The sequence below is a fragment of the Ovis aries genome, chromosome 3, assembly GCF_016772045.2.
Source record: "Ovis aries strain OAR_USU_Benz2616 breed Rambouillet chromosome 3, ARS-UI_Ramb_v3.0, whole genome shotgun sequence".
NCBI lineage: Eukaryota > Metazoa > Chordata > Mammalia > Artiodactyla > Bovidae > Ovis > Ovis aries.
In genome coordinates this window covers 140588439-140607456 of record NC_056056.1, presented here as the reverse complement: position 1 = coordinate 140607456, position 19018 = coordinate 140588439, and the positions used below count along the sequence as shown (strand labels likewise).

The following is a 19018-nucleotide window of genomic DNA, read 5'->3' as shown; positions in this document are numbered from 1 at the left end:
CTAGGCACTAAAATATGACATGAGGTATACATGACCAAGATATGTTTTGCTGTTCTCAAGTCTGGAGATACAATGAGAGATATAGATAATTCTTATTAAATGGCATCAAATGCACAGGACACTGTGAAAGCCCACCTACACCAGTGTAGGAGACCATAGAAGGCTTTCTGATAGAAAGTGAATCCAAACTGAGATCTATAGAATGAGGCTTTCATAAGCCATAAACATGAGTTTGGATTTACCCTCAAAGCAGTGGCAAGTCACTTTTCTGCCAAATACTTTTTTCTATAATTTTCACTGTGCAGTTGACCCATGAACAACACAGGTATCAACTGGGAGGATCTGCTAACAAGTGGATATTTGTCACAGTAAATACTGTGGTGCTGCACCATCTCTGGTTGGTTGAATCCACAGATATGGAACTGCAGGTATGGGGGTTCAAGGGTAAAGTTATATGCGTATTTTTGACTACAGGGAGAGTGGGTACACAAACTCCCATGTTGTTCAAGGGTGAACTGTATTTAATTTGTATTTATTAATGTAGCTTTCAGCCTGCCTGGTGGCTCAGATGGTAAAGAATCTGTCTTCAATGCAGGAGACCTGGGTTCAGTCCCTGAATTGGGAAGATCCCCTGGAGAAGGAAATGGCAACCCACTCCAGTATTCTAGCCTGGTGAATCCCATGGACAGAGGTGTCTGATGGGCTACAGTTCATGGGGTCACAAAGAATCGGACATGACTGAGTGACTTTCACTTCACTTCTATGTAGCTTATAATACTATGCTGCAATATGTTTGGTTTTGTTCAAATTTGGAGGGTTATTTTGGTATATCCATTATAATAAAAAATCTTTGTCGTTTATACATGAAGTCAATAATAATTTTTATCTGTGTTGATACATAGATCTTTATCTAGAGAAATCTATATGTAGATATAGACACAAACTAGCTTACAATTTAGAGATTGCTTTTATGTTAACTTGTTAACTTAGTATTCAAAATTAGTTTACTCATGTAAAAAAATGCCAGAAATATCCCCACTTTACAGATGTGAAACCTGAAGCACAAAGGGGCAAATTGAATGGTTCAAAGTCATGCAGCCAGTGAGGGGCAGAAACAGGACTTTCTCCCTGAGAGCCAGTTCTCTCACCACTGTTCCCTCAGCAGAATACACCAGATACTGATGCAGTTTTTCTATGTGGCAAAGGAAACCTAGAGTAGTTTGAATCTCATTTTTATAAACTCTGTCTCTGCAGTCCCTCCATCTTTGCTAAAGGACATTAGAGCTATACTGAAATGATTAATTGAAATTGGTTAATAAAAAATTCTATAAGATAGTAATAGTTTGAAATGTAGTAGTTAGCATAACTTCATGTTATTATCGTATTAGGTTGTCTTTTCCTGGGTGACCTATACATATACCAGTACACTCTTAGGAGATAAATTTTACTTGTAGGTACCATTTAGCAAAACTAATTTGCAGCTCAACTTGTAGACTATTCTTTGTTAACATCTTTACATTGCATTCAAAGATATGAACTCAACTTTTAAGCTATGTTGTGTTTATATATATATGAGCTGTACTAGGACATCTGTTGTTTGCTTTAAAGTTGATAGATTGCAAATAAAAGACCACGAACCCTTTTGCCTCAGTTGGCACAAAGAGTAATTATTACTGCTGGGCCACCAGAGCTTTTACTCACGCTGTGTCTACCTCGATAACCACGTTCAGGTTTGGCAGGTTAGTCATTTGTTGTCAGTCTGCCTGAACTGTCATGTTAACAGTCTCTTCCTCTCCCTGGTATATTTAGGCAGCCAGCTGTAGGGGGCACAAGCTCAGCTCCTAGAGCACAAAAGGCCATTGTGAATCATCCCAGTGCTGCCCTTATGGCTCTAAGGAGAGGATCAAGAAATCTTGTCTTTCGAGACTTTACAGTAAGTAAGCCTTGGAAGCCTTAACTGTGAAGGTGTGAACACTGTATGATTTAGACCTTTATTCTTTTTCTTTTCTTTTCCTTTTTAAGGATGAAAAAGAGGGACCAATAACTAAACACATCCGACTAACAGCTGCCTTAATATTAAAAAACATTGGTAAATATTCAGAATGTGGTCGCAGGTGAGTAATCTGTTTTCTGTAGTCAGAGTGAATTTTTATTTTACTGTTACCTGTAAGTTTAGATATCTGCATTGTATTCACTGTTTTTCTCATCAATTTTTGGATGTCCAAAAGCTTATGTCAAAGTAGACTGTCGTAGATTCTTAAAAGCCACAAAAGTGGAAGTTGAAACAACCAAAAGGTGTTCTTGAACTTGTTCAAGTTAAATTTCTTGTTCATCATAGCATTTAGAGGAAAAAGTAGGTCTACCAAAGAACACTTGGGAGTTTACTAGGAGGAAAAAGGAATTCGTTACTTGAATCATGTGGAATTAGAATGGAATTCAGTTTGATAATTGCCGTTTTGATGAAACCATCAAAGTCATAGATATGCTAAGATTCTTGGACTTACGAGAAAACTTAGTATTTTATAAATCTATGGAAACTGGAAACAGCTCTAACTCTTGAGAAAGCAAATGTAGATTTGTCTCCTTTGAACCTTGAAAATAATCTTTTAGTATTCTTCCTCCATCTTCAGCTGACTCAACTTGGGCTCGTTAGTTGGGAAGTCATGCTTTAATGCATCTTGCCTTCCAGACAGTGCTTTTCTCTCCTACTTTTTCTCTTCTCACATGCTGTTAATCGAATCTACCTTGGTTCTCCTCCTCCTATTTTACTTTGTGTTGGATCTTAATATTCCTTGTAGTTACATTCCAACTGGACTTTCTGAGCAAAAAAACAGAGGCATCAATTACAAAGAAGCAATTACTTTAATATCAAACTTTAAAACTTAGGTAAATTTAAAGCGAATAAAACTTGTTTAAAAAAAGTGTTTGCAATAACGAAAGTTACTATATTTCATGAATCAAGTATTCCCACAGAGGAATAAGAAAAAATTCTTAACATTCAAATTAAAAATAAAGTTTTTTCAGAAAAGAAATAAGAAGGTTTTGTCACTAGCATCTCCCAATTGCATTTATAGTATCATTTCTTCCTTCCTGTCTCACTATATTTCTCTTCCTACTCCTTCTTTGGCTGCATATCAATTTTAGCCAAATTGAACCGCATGCAGATTCCATCCACCCTAGATGTCTTTCATGTCACACTTTTGTATCTTCCCTGGGTTGAGGCCCATTGAGCATCTGCAAGCCTTCCCTAATCCAGCTCAGACGCTGGCGTCTGTGTGCTGCCTTTCCTGTGCTGTTTTCCTCTTCCTCATTGAGTCTGTGTTTATAACATTTCTGTTTTATAACATTTCATCTTACGTTTTGTAAGTGGGTTTTCATATGGCTTTCCACCCTACTGTATCTCTCAGATCTAATCTCTTGACTCTATTGTCACTTCCACTGTATAATCATAAGGGATTTGATTTAGGCCACACCTGAATGGCCTAGTGGTTTTCTGTACTTTCTTCAATTTAAGTGTAAATTTTGCAATAAGAAGCTCATGATCTGAGCCACAGTCGGTTCCAGGTCTTGTTTTTGCTGACTGTATAGAGCTTCTCCATCTTCAGTATTGACCATCTGGTGACGTCCATATGTAGAGTCATCTCTCGTGTTATTGGAAGAGGGTGTTTGCTATGACCAGTGCTGCATTCTCCTGGCAAAACTTTGTTAGTCTTGGCCCTGCTTCATTTTGTACTCCAAGGGCAAACTTTCCTATTAACTCCAGGTATCTCTTAACTTCCTACTTTCGCATTCCAGTCCCCTATGATAAAGTGGACATCTTTGGTGTTAGTTCTAGGTCTTTTAGGTCTTCAAAGAACTGTTCAGCTTCATCTTTGGCATTAGTGGTTGGGGCATAGGCTTGGATGACTGTGATGTTGAATGGGTTGCCTGGGAAAGGAACTGAGATCATCCTGTCATTTTTGAGACTGCACCCAAGTACTACATTTTGGACTCTCGTTGATTATGGTAATTAGTAGTAATTATGGAGTGATTAAATTACTCCATTTCTTCTAAGGGATTCTTGCCCACAGTAGTAGATATAATAGTCATCTGAATTAAATTCTCCCATTCCAGTCCATTTTAGTTCACTGATAGCTAAAATGTCGATGTTCACTCTCGCCACCTCTTGTTTGACCACATCCAATTTATCTTGATTCATGGACCTAACATTCCAGGTTCCTAACAATATGTTTCTTTACAGCATTGGACTTGACTTTCACCACCAGAAACATCCACAACTGGTCATTGTTTTTGCTTTGGCTCAGCCCCTTTTCTAAAGCTATTTCTCTACTCTTACCCAGTAGCATATTGGACGCCTACTGACTTGAGGGGCTCATCTCTAGTTTCATATCTCTTTGCCTTTTCATATTGTCAATGGGGTTCTAAAGGCAAGAATACTGAAGGAGTTTGTCATTCCCTTCTCCAGTAGACCACGTTTTGTCAGAACTCTCCACCATGACCCAACCATCTAGGGTGGCGGATAAGGGTCATTAAGTTACATAAGGCATCCATGTGATCATTTTGGTTAGTTTTCTGTGATGTGGTTTTCATTCTGGAGGCCATAGGATTGCAATTCTTGCTTCTTCTGTTATGGAGGGTGTGACCAAAGCCATCCCAAAGAAAAAGAAATGCAAGAAAGCAAAATGGTTGTCTGAGGAGGCCCTGCAGTTAGCGGAGAAAAGAAAAGAAGTGAAAGGCAAGGAGAAAGAAGAGAAAGATATGCCCAACTGAATGCAGAGCTTCAAAGAATAATAGGGAGAGATAAGAAAGGCTTCTTAAGTGAACAGTACAAAGAAATAGAGGAAAACAATAGAATGGGAACAACTAGAGATCTCTTCTAAAAGAGAGATACCAAGGGAACATTTCATGCAAAAATGGGCTCAATAAAGGACAGAAATGGAATGGACCTAACAGAAGCAGAAGATATTAAGAAGAGGTGGCAAGATTACACAGAAGAACTGTATAAAAAGGATCTTAACGACTTGGATAACCACAATGGTGGGGTCACTCACCTAGCATCGGATATCCTGGAGTGTGAAGTCAACTGGACCTTAGGAAGCATTGCTACGAACAAAGCTAGTGGAAGTGATAGAATTCCACTGGAACTATTTTAAATCCTAAAAGATAATGCTATTAATGTGCTGCACTCAGTATGCCAGCAAATTTGGAAAACTCAGCAGTGGCCACAGGATGGGAGAAAGTCAGTTTTCATTCCAACCCCAAAGAAAGGCAATGCCAAAGAATGGTCAAACTACCATACAATTGTGCTCATTTCACATGCTAGCAAGATATTGCTCAAAATCCTTCAAGCAAGGCTTCAGCAGTATGTGAATGAAGAACTTCCAGATGTTCAAGCTGGATTTAGAAGACAGAGGAACCAGAGATCAAATGCCAGTATCCACTGGATCATAGAAAAAGCTAGAGAATTCCAGAAAAACATCTACTTTCCTTCACTGACTATGTTAAAGCCTTTGACCATGTGCGTCATAACAAACTGCGGAAAATTCTTGAAAAAAATGGCAATACTAAATCACCTTTCCTGCTTCCTAAGAAACCTGTATGCAGATCAGGAGGTACCAGTAGAACCAGACATGGAACAATGGACTGGTTTCAAATTGGAAAAGGAGTATGTCACGGCTATAGATTGTCACTCTGCTTATTTAACTTAAAGGCAGAGTACATTATGTGAAATGTCAGACTGGATGAATTACAAGCTGGAATCAAGATTGCCAGTAGAAGTACTACAGCCTCAGATATGTAGATGATACCACCCTAATGGCAGAAAGCAAAGAAGAACTAAAGAGCCTCTTGATGAAAGTGAAAGAGGAGAGTGGAGAAGCTGACTTAAAACTCAACATTCAAAAAACTAAGATCATGGCTTCTGGTCCCATCACTGATGGCAAATAGATGGGACCATCATTCATGACAATAAATGAAAACAATGAAAGACTTTATGGTGTTGGGCTCCAAAATCATTGCCGATGGTGACTGCAGCCATGAAATTAAAAGACACTTGCTCCTGGAAAGAAAGGGACAAACCTAGACAGCATATTAAAAAGCAGAGATATCACTTTACTGATGAAGGTCCATATAATCAAAGCTATGGTCTTTTTAGTAATCAGGTAGGGACATGAGAGTTGGACCATAAAGAAGGCTGATCGCTGAAGAATTGATGCTTTTGAACTGTGGCACTGGAGAAGGCTCTTGAGAGTCCCTTGAACAGCAAGGAGATCAAACCAGTTAATCCTAAAGGAAATCAACCCTGAATATTCATTGGAAGGACTGATGCTGAAGCTAATGCTCCAGTGGTTTGGCAGTCAGATGCAAGGAACCAAATCATTGGAAAACACCCTGATGCTGGGAAAGACTGAAGGCAGGAGGAGAAGAGGGTGGCAAAAAATGAGATGGTTGTATGGCAACACCAACTCAATGGGAATGAGTTTGAGCAAACTCCCGGAAATGGTGAAGAAAAGGGAAGCCTGACTTACTGCAGTCTATTGAGTCACAAAGAATCAGACACAACTTAGCAACTGAACAACAATGTCCCCCTTTTTGACCTAACTACACATTTTCTCTGAGTAATCTTTTAACCTGCACACCTTCAGTACAGTGCCCAATACAGTAAGAAATCATTCCTACTTCCTCCTTGTTCTTGAAGACTCAGCTCAGGTCACCTCTTCCTTTCCTGAATTTCCCTCACTACCCACCCTTGACCTAAGGTGCCTCCTCCAGATTGCATGTTATTATTTACATGATGAGATCTGTGAAAGCAGGAGCTGAACATTTATTTTGGTTTTTGTGTTCATTGTGCCTAGCATAATGTTGGGAATACAATAGCGATTCAATAAATATTTTATTGATAGTTTTTCATAGAGTTCTGATCTGGAATTTGTGTGGACAATTGGAGTTCCGAAAATAAATTTAAAACTTTTTCCTCACATTCAAGTTGCACATTCTTAGGTTTACAGCAAAGCCACTTTGGCTACATTTCATTATTGAACCAAAAGTTTTCATTTTATTGTTTTTGTTTTGTTGTTGATTTTGTTATTTTATTTAACTCTAAACCTTCCAGATGTCTTTTGGCATCTTCATTTGCTATGATCCTAGAATAGTAGAAGGAAAAGAATTAAAGAAATCGAATAAATTCTTTCCATTCACCCTCCCAGTCTGGATTGAAATCTCCATATAGAATGTCTGTTGAATACCTCCAGGGATGAGAAGTTTTGGTAGAGCAGGCAGGCAGATTCTTTACCATATACAGGGAAGTGCCTAGAATACCGACAGAATCTGGCAAAACCCATAGATGTAAGGAATAGAATATAAGAAATCAGAAGATAATTCTCTGTTGATATATGGAATCTCTGGTGGAATATATTACAAGTTGTGATTGAAAAAAAAAAAACTAAAGCAGATTATATTTGCAATAAGAAAACCACAGGTCAACAGGAAGATACATGGAAATTTACTTTCATTTTATAGTACAGTATACTGAAGAGTATGAAATGTTCACATTTTTTAAAATTTGGAAATCTGGTTGTTTGAATAATGTAGACTGTTGAAACACAGTTTATCTCCTTTCTGATTAAACTTGAGCTTTGGAGAATTGCAATATATTTCTCTTCTTTTTGATGTATTTATCTTTTATCTGTGTAATGCGTGTTGTTGGTGTTGTTCAGTCGCTAAGTCATTCTGATTCCTTGTGACCCCATGGATTGCAGCATGCCAGGCTCCTCTGTCCCCCACTGTCTCCTGGAGTTTGCTCATATTTATGTCTGTTGAGTTGGTGATGCTATCTACCCATCTTGTTTAAAAATAAAATGATTTTTATTCACTAATCATGAATGATCTGAAAAAAAAAATGAACAGTTCTGTTTACAGTAAATCAGAAGAATAAAATATTTAATCATATTAACCAAGGAGGTAAAGACTTATACCATGAGAACTTTACATTGCTGAAAGAAGTTAAAGATGTATAGAAATGGTAAGACATCCTTTGTTCATCACTTAGAAGGCTTAATATTAGTAAAATGTCAGTAATACCCAAAGAAATGTACAGATTCAGTGCAACCCCTATCAAAATTTCAATATTTTTTGTAGAAATAGAAAAATTTGTTCAAAAATTCATATGGAATCTCAAGGAACCTTGAATTGCAAAACTGTCTTGAAAAAGAGGAACAAAGTTAGAGGACTCACACTTCCTGATTTCAGATTTTTCTGCAAAGCTATAGTCATCAAAAGCGTACACTGTCCTTAGTGACATAAAGACAGACGTGCTGACCGATGGGGCAGACTGGAGAGGCCAGACATAAGTCCTTGCATATGTGGCCGAATGATTTTCTATAAGGTAATGCCAGTTCTCTATTAAATGAGAAAAAGATAGTCTTTTCAACAAATGGAACTGGGAAAACTGGAAATTCACAGGCAAAAGAATGAAGCTTAATCCTTATCTAAACACTACATGCAAAAATTAACCCAAAATGCATCAAAGAGACAAAACCTAAATTCTTAGAAAAAGCCTCATGATGTTGGATTTGGCAGTTATTCTTGGATATGGCACTAAAGGCATGGGAAACAGAAGAAAAAATAATTTAAATCTTATCAAAACTAGAAAAATTGTGTGTCAGAGGACAGTATTAACAGAATAAACAGTCAACAGGATGATAGAGAAGAATTACAAATCTGCTAAGGGGGTGAATATTTCAGACTATATAAGGAACTCCTAAAATTCAACAACAAAAAGCAAGCAAACCAAATCAGAAATGGGCAAAGGACTTGAATAGAAATTTCTATGAAGAAGATAAATAAATGGCCAATAAGCACATAAAAAGATGCTCAACGTTACTAATCATTCAGTTTAGTTCATTTGCTCAGTCGTGTCCTACTTTGTGTGACCCCATGAATCGCAGCACACCAGGCCCCCCTGTCCATCACCAACTTCCGGAGTTGACTCAAACTCATGTCCATCGAGTTGGTGATGCCATCCAGCCATCTCATCCTCCATAGTCCTCTTCTCCTCCTGCCCCCAATCCCTCCCAGCATCAGGGTCTTTTCCAATGAGTTAACTCTTCACATGAGGTGGCCAAAGTATTGGAGCTTCAGCTTTAGCATCAGTCCTTCCAATGAACACCCAGGACTGATCTCCTTTAGGATGGATTGGTTGGATCTCCTTGCAGTCCAAGGGACTCTCAAGAGTCTTCTCCAACACCACAGTTCAAAAGCATCAATTCTTGGGCACTCAGCTTTCTTCACAGTCCAACTCTCACATCCATACATGACCACTGGGAAAACCATAGCCTTGACTAGATGGACCTTGTTGACAAAGTAATGTCTCTGCTTTTTAACATGCTGTCTAGGTTGGTCATAACTTTCCTTCCAAGGAGTAAGCATCTTTTAATTTCCTGGCTGCAGTCACCATCTTCAGTGATTTTGGAGCCCCAAAAAATAAAGTCAGACAGTGTTTCCACTATTTCCCTATCTATTTGCCATGAAGTGATGGGACCAGATGCCATGATCTTAGTTTTCTGAATGTTGAGCTTTAGGCCAACTTTTTCACTCTCCTCTTTCACTTTCATCAAGAGGCTCTTTAGTTCCTCTTCGGTTTCTACCATAAGGGTGGTGTCATCTGCATATCTGAGGTTATTGCTATTTCTCCCGGCAATCTTGATTCCAGCATGCGCTTCTTCCAGCCCAGCGTCTCTCATGGTGTACTCTGCATATAAGTTAAAAAAGCAGGGTGACAGTATACAGCCTTGATGTACTCCTTTCCTATTTGGAACCAGTCTGTTGTTGCATGTCCAGTTCTAACTGTTGCTTCCTGACCTGCATACAGATTTCTCAAGAGGCAGGTCAGGTGGTTTGGTATTCCCATCCCTTTCAGAATTTTCCACAGTTTATTGTGATCCACACAGTCAAACGTTTTGGCATAATCAATAAAGCAGAAATAGATGCTTTTCTGGAACTCTCTTGCTTTTTCCATGATCGAGTGGATGTTGGCAATTTGATCTCTGGTTCCTCTGCCTTTTCTAAAACCAGCTTGAACATCTGGAAGTTCACGGTTCATGTATTGCTGAAGCCTGGCTTGGCGAATTTTGAGCATTACTTTACTAGCGTGTAAAGATGCTCAACATTACTAATCATTCAGTTCAATCATTAGGAAAATACAAATCAAAACCACAATAACATACCACTTCATACCTATTAGGATGGCTTTTATTAAAAACAAAACAAAACAAAAAACTGAAAACAGGTGTTGGCAAGGATGTGGAAAAATTGTAACCTTTGCGCATTGCTCATGGAAATATAAAATGATACGGTCACTGTGGAAAGCAATATGTCTTTTCCTCAAAAAATTAAACATTTCAGGACTGCCCTGGTGGTGAACCTGTGTAGGACTCCACCTGCTAGTGCAGGGGACACAGGTTTGATCCCTGGTCTGTGAAGATCCCGCATACCAAGGAGCAACTAAGCTCATTCACCGCAACTATTAAGCCCCTGTGCTAGAGCCCACGAGCTGCTACCACTGAGCCCACGCGCCACCGCTGACTGAAGCCTGACCCTCTTGGCCTATGAGCCACTAACGAGCCCCTTGTGCTGCAGCCGCTGAAGCCCATCCGCCCGGAGCCTGTGCTCTGCAGCCAGAGAAGCAGTGAGAAGCCATGCGCTGCAGCTGGAGAGCAGCCCCTGCCCACTGCAGCGAGAGAAAGTGTGCGCAGCAGTGAAGGCCAGCACCCCCTGAAGTGAAGAAATAAAAATAAGCTTAAAATAAAACATTTTATCCAGCAGTTTCACTTTTGGGTATATACACAAAATTACTTAAAGCAGGGGATTGAACAGATACAGTCATTCACCATTTTCATAGCAGCATTATTTATGATAGCCAGAAGGGAGAAGCATTCCCACATGTCCATCAGTCATGAATGGATAGCTAAAAGGTGTGTGCACACAGTGGGGCATTGGAGTATTATTCGGCCTTCATAAAGAATGCAGCTCTGATGTATGCTACAGCATGAGTAAACCCTGAAGACACTGTGTACTGTGAAATAAACCAGACACAAAATGACAATTTTTGTTTGCTTCCACTCATATAAGGTAATTGGAAGAATCAAATAGAAGGTAGAGCAGCAACAGCCCTCAGCAAGGCTTGGGGAGGGAGGCAGTGGGGAATTCTTACTGGTTGTGGGAAGATAAAGAATTTGTGGAGATGGATGGGGGTAATAGTTTCACAAGTGTGTGTGTATTTAGTGCCAGTGAGCTGAACACTTAAAAATGACTAAAATAGTAAACTTCATATTGTGTGTGTTTTACCACAATTTAAAACTGAAAACAACAAAGGAAGGACTTAGGGAAAATGTAGAGTGGCTGCTAATGAGTATTAGGTTTCTTTTTTGGGGTGATGAAAATACACTAAAATTGATGGTGATGGTTGCCCAATCCTGGTAATACACTGAATACCAATGGCACCCCACTCCAGTAGTCTTGCCTGGAAAATCCCATGGACGGAGGAGCCTGATAGGCTGCAGTCCATGGGGTCACTGAGAGTTGGACACGACTCAGTGACTTCACTTCACTTTCACTTTTCACTTTCATGCATTGGAGAAGTAAATGGCAACCCACTGCAGTGTTCTTGCCTGGAGAATCCCAGGGATGGGGGAGCCTGGTGGGCTGCCGTCTATGGGGTTGCACAGAGTTGGACATGACTGAAGCGACTTAGCAGCAGCAGCAGCAGCATATACTTTAAACGGGTGAATTGTGTGGTGTATGAATTATATCTCAATAAAGCTGTTACTTATAACAGACTGTATATTAATACTCCCCATACCCACCTCCAAGAGACAGCTTTCAACAATTGAGTTTATTTTTTCAGGCTCTTCGCCTCCATGTTTCTAAGTAGCATGTTTATATCACTGTTCCTTAACTGACCTATTTTTCACTTTACCTGTTGACCCTCTTTGTATGCAACCCTGTTAAAACCTCTCCTCTTCACGCCTTTTTCTTTCCTCATAATTGTTACATCTTATGTCAGTATTGTTTTATTGTTTGATGCTGAGCCATGTGCTACTGTTTTACATTTCTTTTTTCTTTTTTTCTGGGGTTAATGATTGTCTTGCTTCCTAATTAGCTTTTCATAGGCCTAATGATGATTTTTTCATATATTTCAATCAGTATGTTTCAAGCCTGTGTATAAGCTACCTAAAAACTTAAGCATAGTTGTAAACCTCTGTCAGTTCTGCATTTTTTCCGTTTGGAACCTGGTCTCGGCAGTCTGGAGAGCTTGCTTCATTTCCCTGGACGACAGCTGTCCTTGGGAATTCCTTCTTTGTTGAACCTTTTTTTAAAAAAATATTTAGTAATCTCTCTATATTCACATGCTCAGGGTGAATTCACCCCTAAGCCCTGAAACAACAACAAAAATATATTACTTACATGTTTTATAATTTTGGTGTCCGAAATAAAGACAAATAGAAAACTATGTCAAAACATTAAAAAGTTGCAAATTTTCATTAAAAGTATTTACATTTGTATCCTAATGCCAAATTTACAGATAATTCTTTTAAATAGAATACTCTGAAATATGAAAATAATTAAATATTGTTAAATATCCACAACATATTCATGAATGAAATTCCAGATATTAGTTACTATTCCAAGTTTACATATTTATGAATGGCCAAGGCAGCTTACAGTTCCTTGTTGCTTTTTTATCCTTTATTCTTGGTTCCTTAATAGCGTGCTGCTGCTGCTAAGTCACTTCAGTCGTGTCCAACTCTGTGTGACCCCATAGACGGCAGCCCACCAGGCTCCCCCGTCCCTGGGATTCTCCAGGCAAGAACACTGGAGTGGGTTGCCATTGCCTTCTCCAATGCATGAAAGTGAAAAGTGAAAGTGAAGTCGCTCAGTCGTATCTGACTCTTAGCGACCCCATGGACTGCAGCCTACCAGGCTCCTCCATCCTTGGGATTTTCCAGGCAAGAGTACTGGAGTGGGGTGCCACTGCCTTAGGATATAACTCTGTAAACCTTTTAAATGGCCACTGATCACTGCCAGGAATCATTTAAACATAAACACATGATTCTTCTGTAACCAGCAAGATCAACCTATTAAATGCAATCAATTTTATCAGTCACTAAAAATTAAGTGTTTTTACAAACATCTTGTTTACATTACAATATATAGAAAACATTACATGTATGTTTCTTAAAAATTTTGATTGGAGAGAAAAGGATAATTTCTTGGTTAACTTTTCTCTTTCCATTTAAAGGAGTGTTTTATGTGTACTTCAGCAACGGGTTAGAAGGTCATGGCAACACCTTTTTGAACCAGGAAGAATCATTTTGTAATTAGCTTGGCATCCATAGTCTCTTCTATCTAGTAAAGTTTTACATTATCTTTTCTCCCGTACTTTTAAATTTTTCAGCAGTAAATTTTTGAAGGTAATTCTCTTCATCAGTACTTTGAGTCAGCCACATGAGAAAGTATTAGTTCACTGAAAGCAGAGGCTGACTAGATAAGCTCACAGTCACTAACATACCAGGAGGTACCTTGCTCAAGTAGCTGTTAGGGGTTTTTATTATATATTCTGTTGTTTTACATGGTTTGAAAGTAAAATCTCTTACATTAATTGTATGGTACAAATTGCATCAGTTCCATGAGTTTCTAGTGGGCATCCTCGAAGCCTGCCTGTCACACACTCAGGCGGAAGGCGTACCCTTGGGCACGGGCCAGGCACGGATGGGAGGGGCAACCTTCTTTGGGTCTCCAGTGGGCTGGGCACCTGCGGATCACAGGCTTGGACTCGAAGATGGCCTTTCCAAGCACGTTTGGACAAATGCTGACTTTTCCCTGTAGCTATCTGGCTCTGAAGTGGGGCAAGCCACTTCCACAGGCTAAGGGGGTTGGTTTGGTTGGGGGCTGGTGAGGAGAGGTTTGGTTTCATCATTTTACTTGGCTTTTTATTAAAGTATGATATAACGTGTTGGAGAAAGAACATACAGTTCCAGTTTCCACAGATCCTACCAGGTCAGGGTGATGGGCTAAGCAGAGGCTCAGAGGCTCCTCTGAATGTTCCACAGGATGGAGGTTGCTCCGTCTGCCCCAGGGGCTTAAGGAAGGGCCTTTCTGCCTGAAATACCTGAAACCTTTTTTTCTTGAATCCTACTTACTTCTTTTACTTGATTTACTCTCTCATGTGGTAAGGCACCTCCTCCATAATTTCAAGGCCCTACATGTATGAAAATATTTTTGGTTGACCCTTACTCCTAAATTTGGTTAGATTATAGAAATCTAGATTGAAAAATCGCTTTCCTTTAAAAATCTGAGGACGCTGCCTTACTGTCTTCTTAGCATGCAGCTTTGCTATTTAGAAGTCAGGGACGTTCTGGTTCCCATTCCTTTGTATGGGATCTATTTTCTCCCTTGGGAGCTGTTGGGTCTTGTCTTTTCCCCTCCCAATTTCTGATATTCTGAAATTTCATGATGCTTTTTCTTGGTGTGGGTTGTTTGCTGTGGTTGAAGTGGGCATTTCATTTCAATGGGTCCTTTCAGTCAGGAGATTCATGTCCTTCAATAATGGGAAACTCTCAAATGTCTCTCTTTATGATTCCCTGTTCTCCATTGTCTATTCCCATATCTAGAACTTCTGGCATTTTTTGGATAATAGACCCTTGTAGGGTGACCCTCTGATTTTCTTTTCTTTTATTTATTTTTGTCTGTTTAATCTATTTTCTGGAAATTTCCTTGATTTATCTTCGAATCTATTTATGCTTCACCTCTCATGCTTTAAATTATGAAAGTTCAAAGTTGCCAGTTGCTGTTTTGTAGCATTCTGTTCATAGATTGAATACAGTGCGTGCTCATCTCTCTCTGAAGATATTACCAGTATTTTTTATATAATTATTGGGCTTCCCTGTTGGCTCTTGGTAAAGAATCTGCCTGCAGTGAAGGAGACGCAGGAGACCCAGGGGTCAGGAATATCCCCTCGAGGAGGAAATGGCTACCCACTCCAATATTCTTACTTGAAAAATTCCATGGACAGAGGAGCCTGGCAGGGTACAGTCCAAAGGGTCAGACATGACTGAGCCCGCTGATCTGTTTATTTTTGGCTTTGATGGGTCTTTGCTGCTGCACAGGCTCTTCTCTAGTTGTGTGAAGCAGGGTCTACTCGCTCTGGTTGCGGTGTGCAGACTTCTTGTGGTGGCTTCTCTTGTGGCGCACAGCCTCTAGGGCGCATGCACGTCAGTCGTGGCAGCTCTGGAGCACATGTTCTAGGGTCGGATGCCCGGGCCTTGTTGCTCTGCAGCGTGTGGAGTCTTCAGATCAGGGATCAAACTCGCATCTCCCACGTTGGCAACCATATTCTTATCCACCGCGTTGCTAGATGCACGGGCCTTGTTGCTCTGCAGTGTGGAGTCTTCCAGATCAGGGATCAAACTCGCATCTCCCATGTTGGCAAGCAGATTCTTATCCACTGCGCTGCTAGGGAAGCCTGAAGATACTGCCAACATTGTTGAATTTTCTTTGGCTCCTAGTATGGTTGCTGTTTACTCAGAATCTCGAATGTTTGGGACTGGGGGCTTCATGCTGTATTTTAAGAATGAAATACTGCCAGCTTCCTGGAAGCTCTGGGTGCATGATTCCCGCATGTCACTGATGATTGCCATTCTAGGCTGGTCCCTGATGAGCTAGTTTGCTTCCTTGAAACCCCTCACATATCAGTCTCTATCGAGATTGTTTCTCCAGGGAAGAATCTTTGATTTTCTTGCCTTTAGAAATGAGCAACTTGAGGGAAAGTCTGAGGGCCTGCATTCTGGAAACAGGATTGGGGGTGGAGTGGTGAGGAGGATCTCACCATGCTGGAGTATGTTCACTTTCCTTCACACTGTCTGTCTCTGTAAGTCCTAAACTTTTTTGAGTTAGTTTAATCCTACTTAGAAGTTACTTCTTACCCGTTAAGTGCATTAAAATAACACAATGTTTATCTTTTATTAAACACATCAAAAAGATAAAGGAACTTTTGAAATTTTAAGTTGAAAGAATATATAGTAAAGGGCATATTTCATTTTTTATCTAGTGAGTGCTTATTTAATCCTTTAACCTAACCCCCCAAAATAAATGATATTAATTTTTATAAAAAATGAACTTGTTACTTTAAAATCATCCTAGTGATTTAATTTTAGTCTTTCTAGTTTTATCTATGCAACATAAAAATAAAACAATACATGTTTACATGTGACTTTATCAGTTTAGAAAATATGACTTTATTAAGTTTTTTTAAAGTAAAAGCTTTTTGCTTTGTCAAAATATTCATTCATTATAGAGGAAATAATTTGATTACATTTAGTATTTTTAAATGGACTTTGTATGACTATTTTTTCCAGAAAGTAAAGTGGTAGACATTTTATAGTTCATTTAAAAATTTGTTAACCTAAAGAAAAAAAGAAGTGTGAAGCTCAATAAACTATCACAGAGTGAACCACCCACATAACCAACCATCCAAATTATGAAATTGGTCAACACTAGTACCACAGTGTCCCTCTGTGTCCCTGCCCCCAGTCTTGACCCCATCGTCATCTGTGGGAGCACTGTCCTGATCATAGGTTAACTTCACCGGATTCTGAATTTTATATAAGTAGAATCATTTAATTTTTTTTTTCTTGTGCTCGTTTGCTTTTTCTCTCAGTGGTGGTAGTGAAATTCGCTCATGCTGCGTGTGTATATACTGCTATGTACGTATAGCAGTATAGAATTCTGTTGTATGAATATACTCAAATTTCTTTTTTCCATTCTATTTGTGATGGCATCTGAGTTGTTTCCAGTTTAGGACTATTAAGAATAATGCTGCCATGAACATTCTGTGAACATTTTCTGGCCATATTTGTACATATTTCTGTTTTTATGAAAGACTGGTGATTCATTGACTCTTTTGTACAAAACGAATGATTCCAAAGAAGTTTTACCAGTTCACACTCCCTCCAGTATTGTATGAGTGAGCTTCAGTTGCTCCACACACTTGCCAGCATTTGCTGTTGTAATTTTAATATTTAATTTTAGCCATTCTTTTGGGTGTGTGGTGTATATACACATATGGAAATTATAAAAGCAAATACCCAAATAGCCAAAAAATGTATGAAAAGATGCCCAACTTGTTAGTCATCAATCTCAGTTTTTTAAAATAATTTTACATCTTTGTTTTGTTTTACTTTGCTTTGCTATGGTAAAAATGACTATAATCCCCATATGTTAAATTCTGGCTTTGAATTTCTTTGTCTATTCCCATAAATTGCTTCCTTACATTGTTTTTCATTCAGAATTTAGAAGTCTTCATCTCCCTTTCTTGTAGTTCTTTTACTCGGGGTTATTTAAATGAAGGCACTAAATCTCATGGGTTCTTGAATAATTTCATACTCATTGATTTTTTTCTAACATTTAATGTGGAAAATTTCACACATAAGGCAGAAACTAATTTTGCTGTGAGCGCTTGTATGCCAGTCGCCTTGCCTTTACCACTGACATTCTACTGCATGTACTTCTGCATCACTTCACCGCTTCTGCCCTGGTGGCCCAGACGGCAAAGCGTCTGTCTACAGTGCGGGAGGCCTGGGTTCGAGCCCTGGGTTGGGAAGATCCCTGGAGAAGGAAATGGCAACCCACTCCAGTACTGTTGCCTGGAAGATCCCACGGACAGAGGAGCCTGGTAGGCTATAGTTTATGCGGTCGCAAAGAGCTGGACACGACGGAGCGACTTCACTTCACTTCACTTCATCACATATCTGTCCCTCCTTCCATTTCTGGCTGATTTACCCCTTTGCTTTGCAACCCTTGGCATCACTGTCTGTAGACAGTACTCACTTTTCTAATTTCTCCTCTTCATATACAGTCACATCAATACTGTGATTTGAGGGGGTAGAAAATTTCTTTAAAGTTTATAGATTTTTTAAAATTGCTTCTTTATGGAAAAATGTGGAATTCTGGTGATAGTTAAGCCAAATGTTGGCCTTGTTTCACTTAGTAAAATAAAAAGAAACTTATTGTACCTACAATTTTCTATTTTCAAATCATGTCTTAAAGGCAGCCATTTTTGTTCCTCTCCAGCTGTTTTCTGACATCATCTGAATTTTTATTTTATTTTGTCAAGGACACTTAACATGAGATCTGTGCCTTGACAGATGGTTACATGTACAGTACATTTGTTGACTGTGGCAGTGTTGTTCAGCAGATCTCTGAGCTGTTTCATCTTGCTTAACTGAAACTTTATGCCTGATGATTAGTAATCCCTCACTTCCACCTCTCTCCCAGCCCCTGGCAAATACCATCACACTCTTTGATGCTATGAATTTTACTGTTACAGAGACCTGATCTGAATTTCTAGAGGCATAAATGAGAAGAATACAGTAATTATCCTGGGTGGTCTCCCTTATTTAGAAAAGTACCATGGAGAAAAGGCAAACAGTCAGACATATTGCCTGATTCTATCACTACTATTTAACTAGCTGGAAAGTCATTTCAGTTTGGGGTGCCTCAAGTTGGCCTCAGTTTACTCATCTGTAAATTGAATGGGTTTAAACCAGTTGTTCTCCAGGTCCTGCCTTCTATTCTGCAATGCTGTATTAACATGTACTGGGTGTAGAACTTTGTATTGTTTTCTTAAAAAGTTTAGTTTCTAAATTTGCAAATCCATAGGCATTCTCTTTGTGACCTCGAATACTGATGAACTTTTTTTTTTTTCCAGATTATTAAAGAGACATGAAAACAACTTATCAGTGCTAGCCATTAGTAACATGGAAGCTTCCTCCACCCTTGCCAAATGCCTTTATGAACTTAATTTTACAGTTCAGAGTAAAGAACAAGAAAAAGACTCAGAAATGCTGCAGTGAAAAATAATTCCACTTCTATAGTGGGGACTCAAAGTCAGATACATTTCACATACTGTTACTGAAGAAAGCACCAAGTCTTAATGGAACAGAGACCATAGAATGAATTATTT

General features: G+C 39.1%; 1 protein-coding gene across 2 annotated transcripts in view; it reads left to right on the top strand.

Annotated features, from left to right (window-relative positions):
* Window positions 1-19018, top strand: part of ARID2 (AT-rich interaction domain 2) — a 207012-nt gene that overhangs the window by 186649 nt on the left and 1345 nt on the right. The window contains exons 19-21 of one of the 2 annotated variants that reach the window (XM_004006425.6): window positions 1810-1933; window positions 2023-2114; window positions 18764-19018. The exon at window positions 18764-19018 is cut by the window's right edge and continues 1345 nt beyond it. In XM_004006425.6, coding sequence (XP_004006474.1) covers window positions 1810-1933; window positions 2023-2114; window positions 18764-18908 — 361 coding nt within the window. In that variant the 3' untranslated portion in view covers window positions 18909-19018. Of the gene's footprint in view, window positions 1-1809; window positions 1934-2022; window positions 2115-10635; window positions 10807-18763 lie in introns of those variants that run through there. The other variant, XM_042246829.2, reaches the window with a different exon arrangement.